Source organism: Corylus avellana, chromosome ca3 (assembly GCF_901000735.1).
Source record: "Corylus avellana chromosome ca3, CavTom2PMs-1.0".
In the NCBI taxonomy this organism is placed as follows: domain Eukaryota; kingdom Viridiplantae; phylum Streptophyta; class Magnoliopsida; order Fagales; family Betulaceae; genus Corylus; species Corylus avellana.
The window spans coordinates 33,656,438-33,682,113 of NC_081543.1; the positions used below are offsets into that span (position 1 = coordinate 33,656,438).

The 25,676-nt window shown below is 35.3% G+C and overlaps 5 protein-coding genes across 6 annotated transcripts; all 5 read right to left on the reverse strand.

The window, feature by feature from the left end:
• Window positions 1-138: 138 nt before the first annotated feature.
• LOC132174882 (uncharacterized) lies at window positions 139-4,002 on the reverse strand. The gene is made up of 4 exons (XM_059586617.1): window positions 3,517-4,002; window positions 2,716-2,934; window positions 786-811; window positions 139-699 (listed from the first exon to the last, which is right to left on the reverse strand). The coding sequence occupies exons 1-4, from the start codon at window positions 3,880-3,882 to the stop codon at window positions 450-452; spliced, it is 861 nt and encodes a 286-aa protein (XP_059442600.1). The 5' UTR covers window positions 3,883-4,002; the 3' UTR covers window positions 139-449.
• Window positions 4,003-5,187: 1,185 nt separating this feature from the next.
• Window positions 5,188-6,806, reverse strand: LOC132174468 (uncharacterized). The gene is made up of 2 exons (XM_059586119.1): window positions 6,297-6,806; window positions 5,188-5,613 (listed from the first exon to the last, which is right to left on the reverse strand). The coding sequence occupies exons 1-2, from the start codon at window positions 6,804-6,806 to the stop codon at window positions 5,188-5,190; spliced, it is 936 nt and encodes a 311-aa protein (XP_059442102.1).
• Window positions 6,807-9,755: 2,949 nt separating this feature from the next.
• Window positions 9,756-10,529, reverse strand: LOC132174469 (G2/mitotic-specific cyclin S13-7-like). The gene has a single exon (XM_059586120.1). It carries the CDS (start codon window positions 10,527-10,529, stop codon window positions 9,756-9,758), a length of 774 nt encoding a protein of 257 aa, XP_059442103.1.
• Window positions 10,530-12,678: 2,149 nt separating this feature from the next.
• Window positions 12,679-13,518, reverse strand: LOC132174471 (G2/mitotic-specific cyclin S13-7-like). The gene has a single exon (XM_059586121.1). The coding sequence runs from the start codon at window positions 13,516-13,518 to the stop codon at window positions 12,679-12,681; it is 840 nt and encodes a 279-aa protein (XP_059442104.1).
• Window positions 13,519-19,223: 5,705 nt separating this feature from the next.
• LOC132175845 (transcription initiation factor IIE subunit beta-like) lies at window positions 19,224-24,493 on the reverse strand. Of its 2 annotated transcripts, none has more exons than XM_059587912.1 (5): window positions 24,442-24,493; window positions 22,763-23,020; window positions 21,075-21,206; window positions 20,811-20,927; window positions 19,224-19,866 (listed from the first exon to the last, which is right to left on the reverse strand). In XM_059587912.1, the coding sequence occupies exons 2-5, from the start codon at window positions 23,018-23,020 to the stop codon at window positions 19,534-19,536; spliced, it is 840 nt and encodes a 279-aa protein (XP_059443895.1). In that variant the 5' UTR covers window positions 24,442-24,493; the 3' UTR covers window positions 19,224-19,533. The 2 variants fall into 2 exon arrangements, with proteins under 2 accessions (XP_059443895.1, XP_059443896.1); XM_059587913.1 differs by lacking the exon at window positions 24,442-24,493 and adding an exon at window positions 24,211-24,435.
• Between the last annotated feature and the right edge of the window lie 1,183 nt (window positions 24,494-25,676).

Here is a 25,676-nt window from a genome sequence, read left to right on the forward strand (position 1 = left end):
ATAAAAGAGGAAAACAACTACCACCCGAAAGGATTTTATGGATTGAAACAACTTGGAATGATATAGTCAATGAGTTCAGGAGCAGCAAGCATGTAGAACTCGTTTGACAACTTTAAAGCAGCATGACTTTTCAAAATGTTTTGGAATTCTTTTGTAATGAATCTCCACATTGTTTGCAAGCCAACACCTACCAGTTTGACAATCTGTTGACAACATCTAATTTACCAAACTTGCCCTTTTGTACAACTCTTTTAGTACAAAAGCATCTCAGATCAGAGAGGGGGGAGAGAGGGAGAGAGAGAATCCAGAAACTAAACTTACACAACAAATTGCAAGGAGGATTGATTACACTGCTATCAAGAGTAAAGACCATGATTATGACAATGCCTGTGTAATTTTGATGAGATCTTTTATACAAATTCCTCAACGTCGATTTTAGTTCTCTTCCATTATTGTGCATCATTTGGACTCTGATCCGCCTTGCTGCTGCTGCTGCTTACTTCAGGGCTATCTGTAGCACTCTCAGCCATTGAATTTGGTGAGCCTAACTGCTGATCATCACCTTTGCTTTTATTTTCTTCATTTGTAGAATCTTCCATCAAGGAGTTGATGGCAAGCTGACCAGAATAAAGGAATAGACCGAAAGAGTTGATTCCAAAAATAAATGTTGCAAGGTAGCACAAACCATTAACAATAGTCCTGCCAACAACAGAAATGAGATTATTACGAGCTTTTTTCGCGAAAGTTAACATCAAAGTATGCAGGAAAAAGGTAATAGGAGCTACCTTATGGTTAGAGTTATCTGGCGGACCTGGAAAGTAGGAAAACAATTAGAGTGTCAGAATTACAAGATGACCATTTCAAGACATGGCAACCATCTTCAAGATTTTCTTTTCGTCAACAGGCAAGGATATTATGTATTATATAACTATAACTTAAAAGGTGCTTTATCGTGGATTTTTCTTCGATTTTCCTCCAGTAGTTAGCTTAAAAAGTATTTATTTGTCAAATACATCTATATAAAATATTATTTCTAACCATATATCATCTTCTTGTTTACAATAAATTGAATTCAGACAAATTTGTATCTTGGGTGTATCACATGGTTTTCTAGATAAAAGGTGATGCTTCCTGCATCTATAAAATGCTGCATAGAAAGATTTCTATGGTCTATCTCTAATAGCTTGTGGTATAAAATACACTTCCATTCTCCATCCAAATGTTGCCTAGAAAGTTCATAGTGAAGCTAAAATCAATTATTTATTCTACACACTTTGACACAGAGCAATGAATTCATGAGACATACTTTTCTCAGAACCATAAATATGAGAGACCATATTATGTAGTGAATAAGTACAGCTGAATTGCCAAATAAGAATCATATGATCTGAGACCATTTAGGAATGCCCTACTAATTGTGAAGCTAGGAAGGACATAACTAGACATAACGATAAAGCATACATGTATTTCGTTGTATTTACAACTAGGGTTTATGTTTAATCCTCATCTAAGCTTTCATTGAGGTAATTACTTCAATTCTCTTCTTGCACATATCATCATCATATATATGTGCGGCTTTTTTCTGGAAATGAAACTTCAGCTTACTCTTCAATTTTAAAAAGTGCATATTTCATCCTCTTCCAATTATTTCAGGCAAACAGGTGGCATAAGGCAGTAGAGTTTCAAACTATACTCAGAAACTAGTCCTTGTTTTGAAATCTGGAGTTAGAAATGAGAAACCCAAAGAAACTTGAGTTTTCTAAGAAAAATAGAAAATGATCCCAACATAATTAGCAAAATTTTGAAACTTTAAAGCTACAGTGATAAGTTTGTAACAATTACCAAATACAATCCTAAAAGCAGGTTAACTAAGCTCCTCTCACCTCCAAGACAATCACATTGGACATCTGACCATTGTGATAAATGATTAATATATTACAACTGTCGGTGACCATCCAATCTTCACGATGAGTCGACAGAATATAAATCATGGTTGCATGAGAATTAACCATGGATATGGCCACACTAATGCAAATGCACAGCACAGCATGTGGCAAATTTCAGACGAGTTCCAAGCTTAGAAATTTCTTGTTTGATGAGTACCCCTAGGAAGGGAGCAGTCGGCTACTAGCAAATCATGGTCTAATGTGTATACTGAAGCTGAGGTATAATACTGGTAAAAAGAAAAAAAGACAGGAGGTACTGCAGGATTGAGAATCAGAAAACTAATTATTTAGATAAAGAAAGATAATTCCATCTGTGGTTGCACTTATTATGCAGTTAGGAACAAGATGAGAAGCTGCACCAGGCGTATCAATCATAAAACCATAAAATCCAGCATAGACTTCTATTTTCAAAACAAGGAGGGTTCAAATATATTTAAAAAAATCTGCACATTGAAGTGAAAAAAGGCAACACACTGCCCCAAGTTAATTCTTCCTTCAATGAGTGTAAAGTGAGCATTTTTTTATCGTCTTGCAAGTTATAATAATAAGAATCACCAAGGCATTTTTTTTCAGTCACCACAATATTTAAAAAAAAAAAAGAAAAAAAAGAAGAAGAAAAGATACAAGAATTTTATGTTGTTCAAGTAGTCTGAGCAAGAACCTCACAGACATAGTTCCATTTTCATTATTTCAAAAACATAGAGTCAAAATTCAAAGTGCAAAAAACCTTTGAACGCCAATAAAGAAAAGTGGGAATCAAAGAACAAACCGATAAATTATCTGAAATTGTCTGACGATTGAGAGCTGCCTCAATAGTAGTAGTGAACTTGTAAAGAATAAGCGCAATAACACCTGCTGCTACTCCACCCAAGAATGCCTGAACGGGCGAAGGCGGAGAGTTAGCTTCAACAGGAGCTGACGCCATTGCTCTCAAGCTATCCATTGCCTCGTCCTTCAATGACTTCTTCACTCCATCAGACCTAAATTTCTAGACCCGCCAACCCCACTTCATCAAAACAAATATACTCATACTAACACACGCGCACACACACAGACAAAGAAACAGAAATGAAGCAAAAGGCAGATTAACAGGAACCCAGTTCCTCAAAATTTAAACCAAGTCACAGTAGCACATAGCAATGCAGAGCTATTGAACTGAACCAAAAACTAATTGGACCCAGCTCCTGACAAAATGCATTGAATCATAACACCACATGTTAATATGGAATTGAACTCCTTAAGGCTGTGTTTGGACAAGCGATTTCGAAGTGGGATTTTACTTAAAGTTGTAATTAAGGAATTTTCAATACGATTTTCCTCAAGCATCTAAAATTCCAAGTTCAAATTTTATGGTAAGGTGTTATTATGCCGATAATACCCACATTACCATTCGCTCCATTCCCATACTACCACCCCACTAATCTTCACATTGCTACCACCTAAATTCCCATAACACATGCAAATGTAGAATAGAAGTAAAGCAACCCATTTACTAAAAACCAAAACTGGAGCACAATAACACACAAAATTACAAAATTCAAAACAAAAGAAAGAGGAAGAGAAAGAGTACCATTTCTTTGGCACGCCTGGCGCGGCGGCGCACAGCGCGGAAGAGGAAGACAGAGATGGCACCAGTGAGGAGAACGCTGGTGGCGACTTGAATAGGAGCAGGGTCGTCTGTGGTGGCGAAAATGGAAGGAGTAGATGGCGGGAGCTCGATGGGACCCTCCTGCGGTGCAGGAGCGGAGGGGGGTTCGGGGACCTCCGCGAGCCATGTCTCGGGCCTGGCTCGAGGGAGGGCTAAGACATGGCGGAGAGTTGCGGGTCTGTAAGGGAAGTAGATAACAGGGGATGAGAAAACAGAGGAATTGTGGAGGTGAGAGGGAGCCACGGGGATGTTGGGACTGAGAAAGTGGTGGGAGAGAGACTGCAACATCTGAGGCTTTTGTTTATCAATGTATTGGTTCTTGATGATTTATGTCTCATGAATCTCTGTAATATGTTGTTCCTGTTTGAAAATATGATATTTTGTGTTTTTTGCAGGCAGCCAAGATTTTCTGATAATATCTGGTATTCATTTTAGATTTGAGTTTTTTTTCTTTCTTTGTTTTACTTCCATTGTTCTGGAAGAAAAGGTTTTTTGATTTTTGGATATTGGCATTTATATGGTAGGGACTAGGGAATGGGATATTTGTTTGAACTTTGAACCATTGGATATGTGGAAAATGAGTTTCTTCTCAACCTCTTTATTCATCAAGATTTTTTCAGATGTTATCCCGGATGGGAAATGCTAGGTGCTCTCCGGTCTCTTGGTGTTCTTTTAGTGTCCTCCTAATTCTACGTGATATTATTTTATAAATATCAATTGAGAGAAATAAGGGTAACTTTCTTTTTTGTTTTTTATAAAATAATATTCACATAGGATTAAGAAAACACTAGGAGAACACCCGGAGAGCACCTAGCATTGTCCCATCCAGATTGATATTAGCAATTTCGATAACAAATGTGACAAATTTTTTATAAAACTTATTTATATAGAATTTTTATTTAACTTATTTTGACAATAATAACTTACTTATAAAACTTATTTTTATACAATTTAATGATGTGACAATAAAAATTAACTATTTAATAAGTAATTGTAAAAAGAAAAGAAAAGAAAGAAAGTGACTGATTTTCACTTTTAACGTTGTAATATATGACATTCATATACTAATTTACTAAATAACGTTACTCGAAAGAAAATAACAATTATTTGATGCTAAGTAATTTTACAAAAGGTACTCAGGAGAAAGGAGTGATTTGTGCTTATTGGCTATTGAATGAGAAAGAATTATGAAATTGAAATTAATTAGACCATCATAACAGAGACAACATCAAACCTAGTCATTATTAACCTGGTCAGATACTAGATAATACATTTCATACAAAAATGCAAAAAGAACAAACGACACCACTGTTTACATCAACTTCAGTTGCTTTATTCCTTCGGCAAGTCCTGCAATTTTTTGCCTTTTGTGGGTGAAACCTTGGGACAAAGTCTCAGTTTTGCTTTGGATGAGCTGCTCCAAAATACACCCACATAAAAATTCAGGAACTGCAAAAATACCATAAAAGTAATTAGCAGAGTATAAAATCCTTAGGGGGTTAGATATTTGAGCATGATATCCAAGCTCATTCTAATGTCAAATTTCATATGTTGATTGCTGTACTAGGAGGATATTCTTCTTGGTTCTTATCATCAACACTCTTGGCGCACATTAGATGCCACAGCTCTAGCCCAAAACTTGATTTGTGCTTTCATGTCTTCTGCAGACCCCTTGTGAGCCCAGTTTGGAATTGGCGGGGCAGAGCTCTGCCGTACAAGCCATGCCTCAGAAAGATAAGGCCTCCTCACCTTATCTTGCTCCAAATCCTCAGGCTGCTTCTTCCCTTGCAAACCAGGAAGTATTTTAACCACATTTGGGCTCAACTCTTTCTCAAATGTGAAACCCAAGTCCTTGAATCCTTGCACTTCTTCTAATTCAAGATCGCTTAGGCTCTTCCTCAACTTTGTCTGGTTAGCCAGTCTCCTCCTCATTTCCTTCCTGCAGTTTGTTTTGATGGCTTCCACCTCCAGGTTCCTTGGTGGTCTGTATCTTGGAAGACTATAGCTTTGTCTCATACCCTGCAGTCCACAATGTAATCTACATTATAAAGGGAAATAACGGAGAAATGCCATTGTTAAATTTATAATTCACTCCTATTCATTCAGCACAAATGCACACAGTTAGGTTATTCAACTCGAACTTGCTATAAACTAGATTGGTTGGTCTGTATATATAAAGTGTTATGGTTATTGTTGGGCCTAGTAGCAGCCTAAATATCAGTCACACCAGATCCCGTCTCTTAGGGCGTTAGCATCGGTCCCGCAATCCCAGTAGGAAATGATGGTTTGCAGGAGTCACGGTACCTAGAGAACACTACAACAAGAAGGCCTCTAATTGGACAGTGCCATGTGGCCGGCGACTATGGCAAACCGACTATAAAAGGCAGTGAAAAGCATGTTAAAAAGAGATTTTTGTCTCCTCTCTCGGACTCTCTCTTTCTTGCTTACTCTCTACTCTCTAGTACCATTCTCCACAATTATACTAATCTAAGCATTGGAGCTATTTTTTGCCGGCTCGTTCCGGCAAGCTCTTGTACTTACCTTTCCTCTTCTTTACTGATACTTCGGACCGCTACTTCGATCTACGGTCAACTGTTCTAACAGATGTTTTATTACAATGTGTATAGCAAGACTGGGAAACACAAAGTTGTTTATAGACGATTTTTCGTCAATGATCATCTAGAAGTTGATGATTAGAGTACCTCATGCCGCAGAAGGTTCGGTGATGGTTGCCTAGTAGATTTGCTCATTGGAGGATCACTTTCTGTGTCTTCAACTATGTCTTCCCTCCCTAAACGTGGTGGCAGCGATGGTGTTCTAAGCAAACTGTGCTGCGTTGACTGCCCACTCAATTTGTTCCTTCTGCTATCGCTCTGTTTTTCTTGAATTCCTTCTTCCCTCCCCACACAAGTTGGCAACTGCGTTGGCGTTTGAAACTCATCCATGCTGTGATTGCTTTTGCTTTCTTCAGTTTCTTCTCCCCTCCTCACACAAGGTGGCAGAGATGGTGTGCGAACAAAATCTTTCTTCACCGCCGCCATCTCTTGGCCAAAATTTGAGGAAGGAGAAACATCAGAAAGGCACCTTGACATCATTGTTGTTGTATTGAGCGAGTTGTTAAAGAACCAACACTCCTCCAAAAGATCCAAAGCTTCCACCTTTTCATCTCTCCTGGAAGAGGGCTCAAAAGGAGGGTCGTCAAAATCCCCCATGCTTGCACAAATTCATACACCTCAACAAACTAAAAGCACCCACATGGATTTGTTCTATGTCTTTTCACATATTAATACGTTAATAAATATAATATATATATATGGAAAATAAAAATAAGCTGACTGACTAGGGAAAGCCACGTAGGATACGACAGCATGTGCAATTAGCTTGGAACAAAGCACATTGCATGTGGAAATAAGACTTTTTTGTGAAGGTGTTTGATGAGGTGGTCGAAGAGGGGGGATGAGAGTTCAATTCAAGTGGTATTTAAGCCTAATAATAATGGAATATGGGGGAGGATTGGATTGCTTATGGGCAGGACAGGGTCATGCCAGCACACTCCCCATGTGATGGCCTATTGTTTAGGCAAGATACAAAAGGTCTTTTGAATTGTTTTTTGTCCCCATTTTGTGACAGCTAAGTTGTAGGGGTTAATATATTGGAAAACTAGCCAGAAGAAAGTTATTTTCTTGCTTTCTTTATTAAACTGGTGGGCAGTTAGGTTATAGATAATTGGGATGGACCAATTTATCAGGCAGAGATTGAGGCATCCACCTTGAGCTTTGCCTTGCTCACGACTAGGGATAGTAATTTAATTAAACGGGTCAGATCTTTCAATTTTAATCCCTTAATTTCGTGTTGGAGTTTGTGGATTATTTTAAAAATTGTCAACAATCAATGTCACGTAGGGGGGGACCAGTAGTGGCCTTGGTCCCCCGTGCAAATTACAAGGAAAAAAAAATTTTAAGGTTAAAAAAATAATTTAAGGTATGTTTTGCCAATTGGTTCCTCCCCAAAAAACTTTTGGCCCTTGGTCCCCACCCAAACTCAAACCTGACTCCGTCCCAGACCCTAACTTGATCTATTTAATTAAGCGGTTAGACCACTCAAACATAATTCTATTAATTTCATGCCGGTTCATGTATTCTGTCAAAAATTGATGGCCTTGGTGGTAACATTGAATTTAGCCTGTAAACTTCTTCTTCTTCAAAAAAAAAAAATTAGCCTGTAAACAATGCCTGGCACAAGCAGCCAAATTGTTCCTCCATTGGAATGTGATACCGTGTGCTGGAAACTCAAAACCAGGCTCTCCAACCATGCCCTGCTTCTTGCAATTATATCACAATGACAAGTTTGCAATTATATCAGCAGCCAATGCCACGGATGGTTGCTTCTTTAGTAGTTGGCAGCCTCGCTGGAGATAAAACACCCAAGGGAATTGAAGATTGCAGCATTTTTTTTTAATTTTTTTTTTTTAATTATTGTCAAGATTTTTAAACTTTGTAATTATAATCCTGCAGAATACAAAACTTTATTGCAACGTGTTAACAAGTTTTGTGGTGGATGGTGTGCACATCACATGAATATTAGAGACACACTTGGTGTTCATTTTGTTGAGAAACTTCAGGTCATACAAGTTAGACCAATGCCACGCATCTAACAAGAAGCTAAAAACATACATGCTTAACAAATAGAAAGAAAGCAATTAACATGTTGCAATTCTCTACATTAGGGATGAGAATGCGATCGGATAATAACTGCTCGCATCCGCTATTTGTACTTATCCGCAATCGGCCGTTATCTGCTGTCTGCATCCGATGTAGATAGTAGAAACTAAAATCGCAAATGCAAATGCGAATGCGAGTAGCAGCTTTAGAGTATACAGATGCAGATAATATCCGCATTCCTTTATATATTTAATATATAATTTATATATATACATATATATTATATTTAATATTTTTTAATTTATGTTTGTGGGATTTGTTATTTATGTTTCTTCTATTTGCTGAATTTGTAATGTTGTTGGATTTCACTTTTAAGAAACTCTTCAGATTTGTTTTGATTTAATTGCTTTATATGTTCTTCCTTTATTATTATTATTATTATTATTATTATTATTTAAAATGTTTTTTCTCGTGAAGCTAAATATTAAATAATATATGAGATAAAAATTTATTGGCCAAATGATTAGCAAGTGTGATTTGAATAATAGTGTTCAAGTATAAATAATGGTTTTTTTTTTTTTTTTGTATTTATTAAAAGTAGTAATTAGTGAATAATAATTTCAAGGTCTAAAATGCTCATTACCTTAAATGCGGATAGTGGATAATATTCGTATTTATTATCAGCATTAACCGCACGAATGCAGATGCGAATATCAAAAACCATTATTTGCATTTTGCGAATGTGAATATTGCTATTATTTATATCTGCATTTTCACCCCAAGAGTATGCATACCGCTGATAACAAAAGTCAACCACTACCGCCTTTTAGGAAGGAGATTCACTTGCAAGAAAAAGGAAAAAGACATCAGAAGGCTGCAGGTCCGAAGACTAGAGGCCCTTTGACACTCAAGTCAATAGAGCCCCTCAGCCCATTGCCCAAGTCGAGAGGGAGATGAAAGCTAGTAAAAGATAGTGAAAATGGTGCTTGAAACCCTAGGCCAGAAAGGAGATATCCTGTGGTACATTCCATGAAGATGGGGGTGCATCAAGCTATTGGTCTTGGGGCTGGTGTAGTTTAGCCATTAGGCCTAGTCCTAATATGATCTTCTGCTTTCTCAGTAGCCAGGCCTCACAGACCTGTTGGTTTATAATATGGTTCTCCAGTAATTCTCAAATTCCTTTAGTTGATTAATATGCTAATCAAATCATAAGAATATTAATTTATCTTAAGAATATTAATTTATCAAAACGAGTGAAAGTTTTGGGATGCTTACGAAATTTATCCTAAAAAGAAAGAAAAAATAAAATGCTAGAATCTCAAATATTTTATAACTCTTTATAATGGATATTTGACAAAACAACCAATAATATCCCCAATTTTTTGCAAAACATGGTTTAATTGGTAACAGATATTGCATTATATAAACATGGTTACAAAACAAAAAAGGAACCAAAAAAATTAACGAGAAACAAAGACAAAATCAGAAAAAGCTCTTCTTTTAAGGTATCAGAGCAACTGCATCCCATGTAGAATCAGAGTATTTCTCAAAAACCGTTCTGTTGGGCACCCCTTGCGCAGTCATCTTAGCTAATCGCAGAAGCATTTTGGCACAAGAAGCGATTTCTCGCTGGGAATAACCAGTCTTTTGAAGAGTTTTAGCCCACTCCCTGCCATGGCTTCTTTCAAGCATGCAGGATCGCGCTGCGTGGATGGCAGAGGCAGCAATCATGGACGGCGAATGCATTGTAGTTGTAGCATAATCGTTCATCGCAAGTTCCCCAAAATAGAAAGCCATGTTGTTCAAGAGTCGGTTAGTAATCCCAAAAGATCCAAGAAGTTCGACCAAGAAAGAATGGATGGTTGGAACCATAATCTTCCATCCCAACTTGTTTAGGATTTTCTTTTCCATGGAATTGATTTGTTGTTGAGTGAAAGGAGCATCAAATAAGCATGTGAAGTAAGTTTCTGGGATCATGTCTTGGAAATCTATAGCAGAAGGGAACCGTTTCTCTTCATATTTGCAGGCTATGACTAACGCCGCCATAGCCACCAGCTTCAACTCGGACCACGAAACAACCACCGACGGCAGAGAGCGGTCAACAACGTTGACAGCAAGAAACAGAGTCTCCTGCTCAAAACCGAAATCCATATGCACTTGTATCAACCAATCCACTAGAATTACTCTTACGTTGTAAGTCAAGTAATTCTTCTTCACTCTGCTCTGCTTCTCAATACGCTTGTAAAAGCCGTACATATCTTCTTCTTCTTCCATTGCTGCTACGTTTTTTGTATGGTGCTTCTTCTTTTTTATTAATGGACGGAGGAAATTAGCAATACCCATTATCTCAAACACTAAAATTCACTCTTTAATTGCTGAGAAAAAAGAGATGAAAAGTATTTATATAGGCAAAGAGGCAGAGGTTTCCTATTCCTGGGAGTTGGAGAGGTTGTTTCTCACCGCCTTTGCTATCAACGGTCATAAGCCTAATTTCAAATCAAGACTATATATATATGCTTGTGACTCTAAGGCCCAGCAAGCGGCTAGGGACGGGGGCGGGCAAAGATTTTGACAAAAAAAATAAATGGAAAAAATATAAAAAACTCCATTAACTAACAATCATTTTAAAAAAAATTCTATAAAATTTAAAGTGTGTTAAAGTGGTATATCAAATTATAAAAGTATGTCAAAAATTCCAATTTTTTTTAATTATATTTTTATAATGCCATTATGCTCTTAAAAACTGAAATAAAAAATTAATAAAATTAAAAATTAAACTAAACTATTTTTTAAACCCAGAAAAAAGAAAAAACCCCAGGGGTGGATAAATACCAAAACAAAAGGGTTTTTTTTTTTTTTTTTTTTGGAAATAAACCCAGAATAAGTGTAAGTAATTTATAATGTAAGGTTAGGGTTTTTATCGCTTAATTAGGATTTTACATGTAAGGATTAAAACCTTAACGTACTTGTGTCCAACGTTAGATTGAGATTGTATTGGCTTGAAGTTAAGATGTCTGAGATGGTGGATGAACGACTGAGGTAAGAAATTGATTGTGAAACTGTTTATATTTAACGTGCAAATTGACCAAGTACAAATTGGGTCACTAGTACGACTTTGTTAATAGTGTAGGCCACCCAAAATTAAACTCGGTCAAACTGTTAGTATATAACGGTATGTAGTAATATTCAAATCTTGTGAAGAGAATGATATAGACGTGATGAGAAATATTAAATGCCCAAGAAAGAGAGAGAGGCTGAACCAATATTAAATGAGAATTCCTTGCATATTATTTGGTACTTTATTTATTTATTTTTTTATAACATTTCGCGAACATAAAGCTCTTACATCGCTGAGCATATAACTTTGAAAAATCATAGCCAAAAGCTATGAAAGTTACAAAGTCATAAAAATGACTTCAAGCTTCCGCTAACCCATGTACAATTATATTTAAAGAATAGATTTGCTTCGTGCAGACTAGATTTAGGACATGGGTAGCCCAAATACAAAAACAAAAATAAAAAACAACTAAAAACTAAAAATCCGGCCGTAATCCTCAAATTCTTTTAATTGATTTGTATGCTAATCAAACCATAAGAATATTAATAATATCTTAGCCCTCCACATACTATTGTGAGTTATGAAACTTGGAATTAAAGGACTAAAATACAATCAACATGAGACGCAACAGTGAAAGATATTAGTGAATTAGGTACTTTTGGTGTTAGGGCGCATTTCAACCAACACATTCTTCTGCAAGAACATGAAGTTCAATTATCTTGCATGTTTCATGGCCAAAATTATAATCTGTTTCCACATTCTTCCATGTTTCAGCACATTCCATTGCGCACGGAATCTCAGTTCTTGGGAGGCACTAAAATTAGAATTCCTAAATCATGAGTTTGAGGGCTATAAAAAAAATTCCTTTCTACCCAACTTTTTGCCTCAACTTTTTACACCACTTTCAATTTCATGATAAAAAAAATCCTTTTCTACCCATCTTTGCAATTGAATTCTAATTTTTTTATAAAACAAAAAGAGGGTATTTTGACAAAAATTAACGGAGAATCCTAATAAAATTGAGTAATTGAAAAAAAATCAAAAGTTCAATACCCTTAATCAAGGGTTTTTTACCTTTTAAGGTAGTATCAAAACGAGTGAAAATTCTAGGATGTTTACGAAATTTCTCCTAAAATAAATAAATAAATAAAATGCTAGAATCTCAAATATTTTATAACTCTTTATAATGGATATTTGACAAAACAACCAATAATATCCCCAATTTTTTGAAAAACATGGTTTAATTGGTAACAGATATTGCATTATATAAACATGGTTACAGAGTTTGTACATCCTAAAACAAAAAAGGAACCAAAAAAAAAAAATTAACGAGAAACAAAAACAAAATCAGAAAAAGCTCTTCTTTTAAGGTATCAGAGCAACTGCATCCCATGTAGTGTCAGAGTATTTCTCAAAAACCTTTTTGTTCGGCATCCCACGCGCAGTCATCTTAGCTAATCGCAGAAGCATTTTAGCACAAGAAGCGATATCTCGCTTGGAATAACCAGTCTTTTGAAGAGTTTTGGCCCACTCCCTGCCATGGCTTATTTCAAGCATGCAGGATCGCGCTGCGTGGATGGCAGAGGCAGCAATCATGGACGGCGAATGCATGGTAGTTGTAGCATAATCGTTCATCGCAAGTTCCCCAAAATAGAAAGCCATGTTCTTCAAGAGTCGGTCAGTAATCCCAAAAGATCCAAGAAGTTCGACCAAGAAAGAATGGATGGTTGGAACCATAATCTTCCATACCAACTTGTTTAGGATTTTCTCTTCCATGGAATTGATTTCTTCTTGAGTGAAAGAAGCCTCAAATAAGCATGTGAAGTAAGTTTCTGGGATCATGTCTTGGAATTCTACAGCAGAAGGGAACCGTTTCCCTTCATATTTGCAGGCTATGACTAACGCCGCCATAGCCACCAGCTTCAACTCAGACACCGAAACAACCACCGACGACAGAAAGCGGTCAACAACGTTGACAGCAAGAAACAGAGTCTCCTGCTCAAAACCGAAATCCATATGAACTTGTATCAACCAATCCACTACAATTACTCTTAATTTTTCATTCAAGTAATTCTTCTTCACTCTGCTCTGCCTTTCAATACGCTTATAAAAGCCGTACATATCTTCTTCTACTGCTACTACGTTTTTTGTATGGTGCACCTTCTTCTTTTTTATTAATGGACCGAGGAAATTAGCAATACCCATTATCTCAAAAACTAAAATTCACTATTTAATTGTTGAAAAAAAAAAAGAAAGAGAGATGAACTGATGCTTGAGAGTCTCTTCTGATGTACCAGTATTTATATAGGCAGAGGCAGAGGTTTCCTAATCCTGGGAGTAATTGGAGAGGTTGTTTCTCACCGCCTTTGCCATCAACGGTCATAAAGCCTAATTTCAAATAATACTATGACTAATAAGACCCAGCAAGCGGCAAGCCCATGGGCTAGGGACGGGGGCGGCCCGGACGGGCAGAGATTTTTGACAAAAAAATAAATAGAAAAATATAAAAAAGCCCTATATATATATATATATATATATATATAAATTGTCATTGTAGTTGGCATAAATTAGAAATCGCTCATGCGGTATAAAAATAGGGATAAAAGCAAAATCAAACCTTATAATTGGCATAAATTACAAATCACTCAATGCCGTATGAAAGTTAACTCAGAGAAATTGAGATCCATGGGATATGTCAAAAAAGAACAATTTAGTTCCTGTAGTTAAATCTCGTTAAAATATTTGACGGATTTTATTAGATGTCATGCCAATGCCAATAAAATGGAGACACATGTCACTCTTAATAAAAGAATATAAAAATATTAAACTTTAAAAAAAATTAATTTTATGATTTTTTTAAATTATTTTTTTAGTTTTTTATTTTATTAATTTTTTATTTCCGTTTTGAGAAAATCTTTAATCAGGATGTGGTGTAAAACTTTTCTTTTATAGCATGTAATAAAAATGAAACATGTAAGCAAAATACACCAAATATAATGGACTTAAAAACATCCAATCTTTAAACCAGATCAAACCCATCGACAAAAACCCTCTCTCTTCCCATTCATTCTAACCCACCGGTGGTTCACCTAGACATCCACCACCTTCTCTGCGAAACACCGCCGCCAGTATTTGCTTAAGGTCACTGTCTTGAGTCTCTTGACTCTTGAACCACCAATCGATTTGTCTGTTTCGTCTGATTGATTATTTCATATGTTTCATCTGAATGTGATGACATGGGCAATTTATTTCCATTTTTTCTTTTGCAGTCATCTATTTCATCATTTTGTGAAAATACACGTGAGAATGAAAGGTTATTGACGTGGTTTGGATTGGAGTAGAAGCTAATGTCTTTGACATCTTGTGTGTTTGGAAGGCCATGAAGGTGGTTATAGAGGTCTTGGAGATGTGGGTTCAGAGCAACGTTGTTGATGATGGAGTTGAAGAGAAGGGTGAGTGATAGAAAAAGATGAGTGGCTTTATGCATAGGAGGCAGTGCAGTGGCTTTGACGGCAGTGTTAGGTGGAGCAGGTGAAAGTTAGTAGATCTGGTTTTCGAAGGAGAAAAAAAAAAAAAAAGAAGAGCAAATGGGTGTTGATCCAATGTTTTTTGTGTATTTTATTTTGTGTTATAAGCTTATGTATCAAACTAATATGGGATGTTATAAAATGAGGGGTTTACGGCCCATCCTTAGTATGAGTTCTCGTCAGTTTTTAAGAGAATAATGGTATTATAGAAATCTAATAAAAAAATGGCATTTTTGACACACTTTATCACACTTTAAACTTCATTGGGCTATTTTAAAAAGCAGTTGTTAGTTCATGGGTTTTTTTTTTATACTTTTCTCAAAAATAAATAAATAAATATGACCAAAGAATAACTATCTACCTTTCTCCCTCTAAATAATAATAATAATAATAATAATAATAATAAACTATCTATTTTTCTCTCACTTTCCTAATTCCCATATTTGCCTAAAACCAAAAAGTAGAAAATAAATAAGTTTGGACGACTTTTGCCTAAATGTAATCTAACATTAAATTCATTAATCCTTTGTTTTTACTTATACACTTTTACTGCTTAGATGTTAGATCCATATTCCAACATGTTTAGTTAATTGTTTAATAAAATTTATGGTTTTCTTAAAAGTAGTTCTAGATGGAATGGTCAAATGTTACTTTTATTTAAAATGGCTAATCACATTTGTAAAATACATTTACATTGGATTAGCAAAAAAAAATACAAAATGGATATTTAATTGGAGAGCAAAAAATAAAATAAATAAATGTAGCAGCACCTTTCAAGTAAGCCATTTTATTTTTTATTGTTTCTCTCACCCGTTCTCTTTTTTCCAAAAACTTTTCCCAATAACTTTTCCCAAAACTTTGTCCCAATAAAGAGTAAAAAAAAATTTATTTTAATAGAATAGATATAAATATAGCTAATTGGATGTAGATGCATTTAAAAATTTAGGGTTAAATACTAAATACCCCCTGGGGTTTCATAACTTTATTTTTTTCTCCCTAGGGTTTCATTTTTATCACAGGAGGATAATAGACCAAATTAGTCATTCTATCAGTTGACCGTTAGTTGATTCAACGAAATTTCACGTGGACCAATCAAATGTTGACACGTGGCACCCACTTAATTTTTTTTTTTAAAAAAAAAAGGAAAAAAAAAATTTGGGGGTGGCCATCTGGCCCCCCTTGGCTCCAAGGGGGTGGCCGGCGGGGTGGTTTCGGCCACCCCCAGTGGGTACTGGGGGTGGCTCAGCCACCCCTTAGGCTCCATGGGGGTGGCCGAAACCACCCCCAATGGTTAGTTTTGAAATAAAAATTTGAAGAGCCATTTTGTATAAAAAATTGGATCCTCCATTGTGAATGCTCTAAAGGGGTTTTACATGAGAATGTAGATATTTAGTAAATACGGTACAAATCATAGTAATCTCTTCACTAAATACGTACATAAACTATTTTCTAATGATGTTTTAACAAATTGGTTAGTTTTGAAATAAAAATGATTAAATTTATCACATTTTTGTGTATTTGAAAAAAAATGTAAGAATCAAGTCATCAACCCACATGACGTATGAATACTTAGTTTACTTTATGTTCAAACCTTGATAAAATTGGATTAGTGTATGAATATAGGTAGTTGAGTTAAATTGGTAGTTTCTGGGAGGGGAAGAAACGATGGACCCAGATAGACTAACGTTTGCCAGTCAGTGAATGAACGTTCGTTGTTGCCATAATAGGTTTATATAATTTATAATGTAAGTTTAGAGTTTTTATCGCTTAATTATGATTTTATGTGTAAGGATTAAAACCTTAGCGTACTTGTGTCTAACGTTAGAATGAGATTGTATTGACATGAAGTTAAGATGTCCGAGATGGTGGATAAATGATTGAGGTAAGTAACTAACTATGAAATTGTTTATATTTAACGTGCGATATGATTTTCTTGCATATTATTTGAGACTATTTCCTTACATATTATTTGAGATTATTTCCTTGCTTATGGATTTTGTTGAGACCGCATCAAATGGACAAATAATTATATATGATTTTCTTAAACAAATGAACAATACTTGCATTTTATGACATGATTATGGGCTAATATTATACGAGCTCGACCCTATGGTCACAAAGATTTATGTTCATGTTATGTATGACCTTGGATTCAATGATTGTTTTATAACCGGCGTACCATGTACAAATGGGGTCACTAGTACGACTTTGTTAATAGCGTGAGCTACCAGAAATCGAACTCGGCCGGACTGCTATTATATAATGGTATGAAGCAATATTCAAATTTTGTGAAGAGAATGATATAGACGTGATGAGAAATATTAAAATGCCCAAGAAAGTGGGAGCCTTAACCAATATTAAATAAGAATTTCCTTGCATATTATTTGATACTATATTGAATATTATTTGATATATAGGTTTCAGAGCAAGGAAAGGAAAAATACATAGTTATACAACAAAACCAGAAGTTTATTTTTCATGGGCAATTACGGCGGTTATAAATAGTACATTTCTCAGATTTTGGATGCGTTGCTATTCGAGGCAGGCAACTCTTGCTTGCTCGAGCAGGGTCGCAGTACACAAATCCAGGTTTAGTCCCATTTCCTGGGAAAAAATTCAGAGTCTCACCACCACCAAGCTTGCCAACACTTTTTTCTTCTGTTTCAATCAGGAGAAATATGTTAATAATGCCGATTGGGATTTAAAGCAATTATCTGCTCAAATTGCTATTAATTCAGACAAATAATGTGATAGATTTCGTATGAGACCCAAGTACTTGAGTCAGTAGCTAAAAAGCCCATGATTTATTTAGGCATGCAAATGAGTCTCATACAGAGCATTTCACATTACTTATCGAAATTATTAGCAATTCAGACAGATAATTGATGTAGATTCTTAATACTTGCGCATATAATATCTAATCAACAAATATTAGTAAGTATGCAGTAAACAAATTAATCATAAAACTAGTGTATGTCACATATCAAACAATAAGAAGACATTGGAATTGGTAGTCTCACCTGTATGAGATAATTTTCTAGCTTTTATGTGGGAAGGAAGAAAGATTATGGAAGCCATGAGAAAGCATACTATAAAAAAGGTCTTCATATTGGAGAGAGGAGAGTAGAATGTGTTCGATTTTATTCCCCACTAAGCTACATCTACTATTATTTATAGTGCATTAAGCTAAGGTGGTGGAAAAGTAACGGCCACTCCCACCAAGTCAATTGATAATTCTTCCACTTATATTGACCCAAGTAAATGCTGAAGGGATAGATGACATTGACAATGACCATAGACTCTTTCAACTCAATGTCTTAAACCCTAAGATGGGTTATCTGATATCTCTATGGACAAGGGTTGTCCTACAATTTCTTTCTTTTTTATCCTTTTTTTTTTTTTTTTTGAAATTGTAGATTTTAAAATTATGTGAATTGATATTGTTTCTTCTATCGAACACCTTAAAAAATACTGTCTTTTAAAAAGGTGGTATGTTACCAATGAGAATTGAATATATTTTCATTGGGTTTTTATGCTTTATTTTCTATAAAAGCTTTAAGTTAAAAGTTGTCTTTTAATTTTATAAAAAAGAAGCGTATCTTCAAAATTTTAAATAGCATTTTTCAAACTATCTTTTTATTAAGTAGTATTTTCCAAGCCATTCGATGTAAGAATCGGCTTGAATTCACGTAATTTTAAAATGTATTGCCTTCACTATCTTGGAAATCTTTTATTTTATAGTATTCAAATTAGGTTTGCTCGACTAATGAAGCACACTAACTAAAGAAGTTAAAATCACTTTCTCAACAAATTTATAAACTAAAATGTGACTTTAAAAGCCAAATTACAATTTTACCAAGTGTTTAACTGCGTTTTTAAAAATCATATTTTCATATCGCATGTTTTAAAATTGTTAATGTTAAATCGCACGTTTTGAAACCCAATGAACCCTAAATTTGAATTTTTTTTTTTTAAACAACTATGCATCACCTATACTAGTTTAAATATTTATCTATAATTTGCAGTAAAGAAGAAAAAAAAAATCATAGTTTTTTATGTCGATGGAAATTATTATCTGAATATGAAATACTTTTAAAATAGCAAATTAGTGACTGTCGAGTGTAGTTGCTTGTCCAAATCTCGGTGATCAAATCCAGAACACTAGGTTAATGGCTGAGGAGAAGAAGGTTGCTGTGGAAGAGGAGAGGAAAGACAAAGGGTTGTTTTCAAATGAGAGCTTTAGCAAAGTCGTCAAGTATGTGATGGATAAAGAATCTGAAGGTTGACACTTTTTGACGAACCGTGAATTTAACACGAAATTAATTCGCTTTAATGAGCTTCAATGGGGCCGGAAACTCAGGAAATCAAGTTTTACATTAGAAATAAACATCTCAACTTCTTTTTATGCCATTTTTGGCACAAGTAATTGCACTCAATATATAAATTTCATTGTGATTGGCACATAAAAGGAGCCCTTTTGCAACACAATTAATACTAATTTGTTCGACACAATGACACTGAATCACACAAAAAACTCTCACTGGATAATCTTGGAGAAGCGTTTTGAGTGACCAAATGAGCATTGGTGACTCCTTTGGGTGTAAGTAAAAAAACACCAACAACGTTTGCACTGCTAAGTTCTCAGAGTGATGGTTCACCAATCACTCATCCGAACTTCAACAATTATTGTGGTTTATAGCTTCTGGAAAAGCTCTGGAAGATGGGCATTGGTCAGCTTTGTCCTCTTGGTGATCTCGTGCTTCTTCTTCTTTCCCTTGGGCTTGGAGGAAATGACTTGAACCTCTGACAAGGCCCTCCTCTGAGCAGTGTTGGTAGCAGGCTTCATCCCATTCTTCTGGAGATCCTTCTCAATGTCAAGCATATCACTTGGCAATTCAATACCCCGAAACAGCTGTTTAAGTTCATCATCCACCTTAATGGGCACTCTGGGGTCATTTGGGTAGGCAACGTCTTCCTGTGAGTCGAAGTTTGATAAAAGCAAAATATCACCCGAAGCTTTCAAAGCCTAAACAAGAAAGAATCAGGCAATTAGTACCAATGAGTACCAATGAGTAAATAACATTCCAAATTACAGACAACTGATACATTACTACCAGTATCATATTTTTTTCTGTGGAAAAATGAAGATTCTTTCACTGCACGGTAAATAAAAAATCATTAACATTACTAGCAATGAGCAAGTGAGAGAAACACATTAAAGAATAGGGGTGAAACAGAATAAAAGGAACAAACAAAAACCAAAATGCTACCAATGGGGAATCACACCACTTCTCAAATACACCTCAAAAGTCACCCCTCCTGTTCTTGCAAGGAAAACCAACTGCTGAGAAAGCTAATCAAAGCGTCCACAGCCAGAAAACATATAGATACTTCAATGGCTTCTTTCAAAGACAATAAGACTGACTGGATCTTCAAGTCCCTAGAGCTTTTTGCTTCATCATACTGAGCAAAAGAGTTCCCACTTCCAACTTAAAAGTCCCCGCAAGACCAAAAGGTCAAGGGAAGGTGGGAAATCACTACTTCCGGACTTTTTCAAATTCCACCAATGCAAACAGTTAGCAGTAACCTTTGAACTACATCGTACGAGTTGTAACAGAGAGAGAATTAAATCAATGGAATTCAGAGGCTTGTTTGATGGCCCTCAATGCAAGATGAAACTTTTCCTCTCTTTATTTTTGCTCAATAAGTTATTTTAAGGCTACCCAATAAGAGATTACCTTTCCCCACTGAAATCACTCCCCTCCATGGGTTCAACCCAAGACTTCCTATAGAGAGGGGGAGGCACCACTAGGCTAAAAGGCCTAACAATTTTTTTTTTTGACAAGTTAACAGGCCTAGCAATTCTTTCCAACGAGTTCTATGAACAAACACTAGGGCTATTACCAAAACATGAATATCATGATGTAAAAATTCATCAAACAAAACGAGACATTCGCATATTGCATATACCTGCAAGTCTTCCATCACAGATGGATATGCATCCTTAAGATCAATGACAGCAATCCCCTCTGGTTTTTTCCTTATCAAGTAAAGAAGCTGATTTGTGTCCTTCAGATCATGCTTAGACTGCAGACCAAATGATAAGTCATAATGCCATCTATCGTGAAAGAGGTATAAAGGACACAAATGAGACCAAGCACAATTTAAATGCTAAAGCCAAAAAGTTATCAGTGCTGTCCATTAAGGTTTCCAGAGAAAAAAGTTTAAAGCTACCTTATAACAGAAATGCTTCCCATCATAGTGCACTTTCGGGTTATTCCTCAAACTGTCAAAGACAGCTTTGTTGGCATTCGCATCAACATAACATGCTTCATTTATTTGCTCCGGTGTGAAGGCCTGCCTTGTCTGCAAACAAGAACAGCATTCAACTGGCTGTTAACTGCTTTCACCTGGTCCTACCAGGGCTACTGTAACTCATGTTGAGCTCTAACAATGTAACAAATCAGAAGGGGGAGGGGTCACATATCCCATTATTACAGTAAACTAAACCACAATACAAATAGCCCACAAACATCTGTAAGTTATAATTACCTACAATTGGAACTTGGAAGTACGACTGTCAATTATAATTACCTACAATTGGAACTTGGAAGTACGACTGTCAATTATAATTACCTACAATTGGAACTTGGAAGTACGACTGTCAATTAGTATATCACTTTCTAATCAAATCAATGCCATACAAATAAGTTTTTAAGTTTCCCCCAACTGAGAAAAAAATAAGCCCAGTTTGATGGAGGTGGGTAAATATAATATAATATAATTCTTAAAAATGATCAGTAGTATCACAGAGAATAACACAATTCTAGACAAACCATCTTGCTATTTTCAAAACTTGACTTTAACCCAATAACTTCTTCAAAATAAGAACCCATTAAAATCTGAATTTTCCCCAACATGAGTCTCTGGCAGGAAACATAGTAGTGCTATTGGCAAAAAGTGAAATAACACACAGCCCATCCTATCCTCCAACTCCAAAAGATTCCCAGTTGCTGCTTTATTATAAAGTCCTCTAATCAAACTCATCACCATAATAAAGAGATTGGCTAACAAAGGTGATCCAATTCTTCAGCTTTTGGGGAAAAAAACAAATGAATTCCTGCAAGAAGCAGCTGGTTATGAATATATCCAAAAGAATTGGTCGAATAGCACGCCATGACCAAATTTCCGCATTGCCATTCTTAGACAAGACAATAAGCTTTCAGATTTATGAATAACCCCCGGAACACTATCAGTTGATCTTGTGACCAAGTACTAATTTCTCACCAGATCTGCATCTATGATTTTTCTTTCTTTATCTAGCACCAAGAAAACTCTTTGTGACCTCATTTGCCACCACTTTTAGCCACAACCCACAAAACTGTAATGATCTTATAGATACTCAACTACGCAAGCCTTTTTCTTGAAATGCGACAAAATAGTAGTGTTTACAAATATCAAACTTAGCATTGACCATCAAATATATCATTGAATTCACAGAAACTCTTTTATCAACTTGGAAATTCCTAATTTTTCTTCTGTGCACGATTTTCTATTCATAAAAAGCCTAGCAAAAATTGCATCTTTATGCTAGTCCCAATTTCCACAGCAGGTCAAAATGTTATGAGTAAAAGAAACCAGGGTTAATCCAGTGCCTACCACAAGTTAATTAAGGACAACATTTTTCCTCCTATCTTGCATTTTTTATTAAAGAATGGTACAGGATCTCAGTTTGTTTGAAAGATCAGCTACACTTGCAGAATAATCAACCATGAACAGCTTATAAAGCATTATCTTTTAAATTAAAAACACAGCCTTTCAATTATTGTAGCAGCCAAGAGAATTGTACATATAACAATAGAATGAATATTTACAGCAGAGAATAGTTGGATATATTGAGTATGGGACATTTATGTTTATACCTGCAACAGCAGATCTACAACACGCTTGATCTGAGCTCCTACGGGGGCTTTCCGAATGCTGTTGATGTGTTGAAGCCTCTCTGTATCATTCGAAAATTTGACAGCAGGAGCAGGGGCTCTTGCATTGGCTGACGGTGGTCTCACTGTGGGTTTGGATTTTTGAGTTGTGGCATTGTTAGACGCTGCAATGCTTGTGAGGGTTGTCTGGCACTTCTCCTGCTGCTTCTTGAATCTATCTAATTTTTCTTGCAAGGCCATCTAGACATAAACATGTTCACCTTCAGTAGCCGCTACTCAAACCCACCATTAAATGTACTCATGTCGTTCAGAATTAAACTAAACTGACTAAATGGAAGCAATGACTCCAAAACTTAAATACTCATGTCGCTCATGTAAAGTTCAGGAAGAATTAACAGTTGGTAATCAAGAGAAAACTATAAGCTACTAAGAAAACTTCATACTGCATGCTCACACAAGCACATATCTGCTAGCAACATAACCAATTCCAAAAATTCCCTTGTCGTATAACAAAACTTTCTTGGAAAGAAAAAGAAAGTATAAGGCCATTCACGTACTCTACATTTAAAACTTCGATCATGGACCCATGGTTGAATCAACATGTCTCACTGGAAACTAACTATGGTCCAATAAACATTCCAACAGTTTTCTCTACATTAAATCTCTAATCTGTAAACGGCTTAATCCAGAATATGTGCAACAATTTCACTACCATGTGCAGCACATGAAGAACAAAATGCAACCAAGAAAATGGATCTCAATGACTGTTCCGCACAGCAATTAGTGATCAAACAACAAGTTTCATCCATCGATCAACCCCCAAATCAGTGATTAAGAATTGATGTTTTCCAAATTCGTCTATAATATAAAAAATTAATTTAATTATATTTGTCATAGTTGGGACTAACTGGGTTGTCTTTGATAACTTTTTTACATAATTACAAGGCTGGTAACACCAACTTGAATATTATTCAACGGATGACTGAAATATAACGATGCATTCAGCAACAGACATATTTGAAGAGAGCTATAAGAATTTCTAAGACTTCACTCTTATAATAGATTAACACAAGGGTAACGTTATAGATGATAGTTCCCAATTAAAGGGCAAAAAAAGTTCACATCTGAACTCTTTTCACACGAAATTAACATCCCAACTGAAAAAAAAAAAAAATTGTCATTTTCATCACAGTACACCAAATAAAGAACCATCAAGCCAAAACATTCTATCAGAAGAAGCCCCATATCACGTATCGTCCTCTCAATAAGTAATTGAAACCTCTATAATATGAGAACATGTAAATGGATGAATTTGGTACGGAACAGGAAAAAAATGGATCATTTTGCTAGCCTTTAAATGGCAAGCTCCAAACCAACACGCGAATCAACAAGAGATTCATATATATCAATTTGAGTCAGAAAAACCCAACCTTTCTCAACGATGAGGCACAAAAATCTTACATAAACATTACCAAGAAGATTATTTTTCCACTGATTGCATATGTTTCTGTCTGATCCCTAAACTAAATCCTAATATAAGCGGACAAAACCTGAGCTTCATTATTAATCCAAATTATCTAAGAATTTAGCATAATTTGCGCGTAGAATCATAAAAAAGTTGATGATTTGAAATGGAAGTTTGAGATCAGAAGCTATTGTACCGTCGAAGAGAGAGAGAGAGAGAGAGAGAGATTAGAATGTGATTGGGCGAATACAAAAATTATGTGAAATATATATATATATATATATAAAAAGAATGTTGTTGAGTTTTTAGGGTTAGTAAGTCGGTGAGACGTTCTTTCTACAAGCTGGCGCAGTTGGTTGGCCCGACAAGAGAAAAGGGCTGTGTTGGGCTTTTGAATTGTGTTTGGGTTGTACATAATTAACTTATTTATTCTTTATATAATGCAAATATTATTATTATTGTTTTTGTTTGTTTTTTTTTTTTCATAATTCCATATTAATCATTAGTTACATAATAATAATTATTATTATTATTAAGATTTTATCATTTGAGTTAATTAGATAAATTAATTTTTGATACCAATGAACCCTAGGAAAAAATCTTGAGAGAAAGTGGAATTTTTATTAATAATAACTCTTATTCGTGTGAGAGTTAAAAACTATATTACATTAATTGAAATTCTTACCACCCTATTTATTATTTAATAGGTTTAAAAGTTGTCAAATTACTCCCTAAGATGTCAATTGTTATCAAATAAATTTTTCCATTCTCCTTCCATTAAATCAGACCATGTCATATCCAATTAAAAGACGATACCTATCTAAGCTATCCAGTCAACATTAAATCAGACCATTTTTGGGATTTTATTATAAGGGTAATGAGAAGCAGGGGTAGAGGTGGCAAGAACATGCCATGGGTAAAGAGAGATGTCCACCATGGTCAAATATATATATATATATGAGGAATACTTCAAAACAGTGCTGGACAAGTTAGGCATATAGAGTAGTGATTTTTAGCACATCAGCGTGCTTGAACAGTAAGCACGCCAGTGTTAAAAAAAATTTAACTGTTCAAATATTATTTTAATAAAATTTTATAATATTTTTAATACCGGCATGCTTACTGTTCAAGCATGCCGGTGTGCTAAAAATCACAACTCAGGCATATAAAGTTTCAAAACCATGTAAAAGTCTTAGAAAAAAAGGCGAAAGTAAACAGTGCTTGATAAGTTACCATATGATTCATATGAAGTTTTAGATCTATGTAAAATTTCAGGTTTACAAGTATAAATACTCTGACAAGAAAGTACTCATGAATAGTGCAAACCATGCAATCGCTTAAAGATAAGTTTTATTTTCTATTTAAGGAAGCTCTCACAAGAGTTTCAATAATCACCAAAAATACTCAATTATAAAGTTTCTTAGATATTTT

Coding starts and splice junctions, on each gene's coding strand:
- LOC132174468 (XM_059586119.1), bottom strand. CDS start 6,806: ATGGGGGATTTTGACGACCCTCCTTTTGAGCCCTCTTCCAGGAGAGAT. Junction 5,614..6,296: donor CGAACCTTCTGCGGCATGAG/GTACTCTAATCA, acceptor TGTGGACTGCAG/GGTATGAGACAAAGCTATAG.
- LOC132175845 (XM_059587912.1), bottom strand. CDS start 23,020: ATGGCCTTGCAAGAAAAATTAGATAGATTCAAGAAGCAGCAGGAGAAG. Junction 21,207..22,762: donor TTGTAGATCTGCTGTTGCAG/GTATAAACATAA, acceptor TCTTGTTTGCAG/ACAAGGCAGGCCTTCACACC. Junction 20,928..21,074: donor GGAAGCATTTCTGTTATAAG/GTAGCTTTAAAC, acceptor TTTGGTCTGCAG/TCTAAGCATGATCTGAAGGA.
- LOC132174471 (XM_059586121.1), bottom strand. CDS start 13,518: ATGGGTATTGCTAATTTCCTCGGTCCATTAATAAAAAAGAAGAAGGTG.
- LOC132174882 (XM_059586617.1), bottom strand. CDS start 3,882: ATGTTGCAGTCTCTCTCCCACCACTTTCTCAGTCCCAACATCCCCGTG. Junction 2,935..3,516: donor CCAGGCGTGCCAAAGAAATG/GTACTCTTTCTC, acceptor TGGCGGGTCTAG/AAATTTAGGTCTGATGGAGT. Junction 700..785: donor CAGATAACTCTAACCATAAG/GTAGCTCCTATT, acceptor TGTTGTTGGCAG/GACTATTGTTAATGGTTTGT.
- LOC132174469 (XM_059586120.1), bottom strand. CDS start 10,529: ATGGAAGAAGAAGAAGATATGTACGGCTTTTACAAGCGTATTGAGAAG.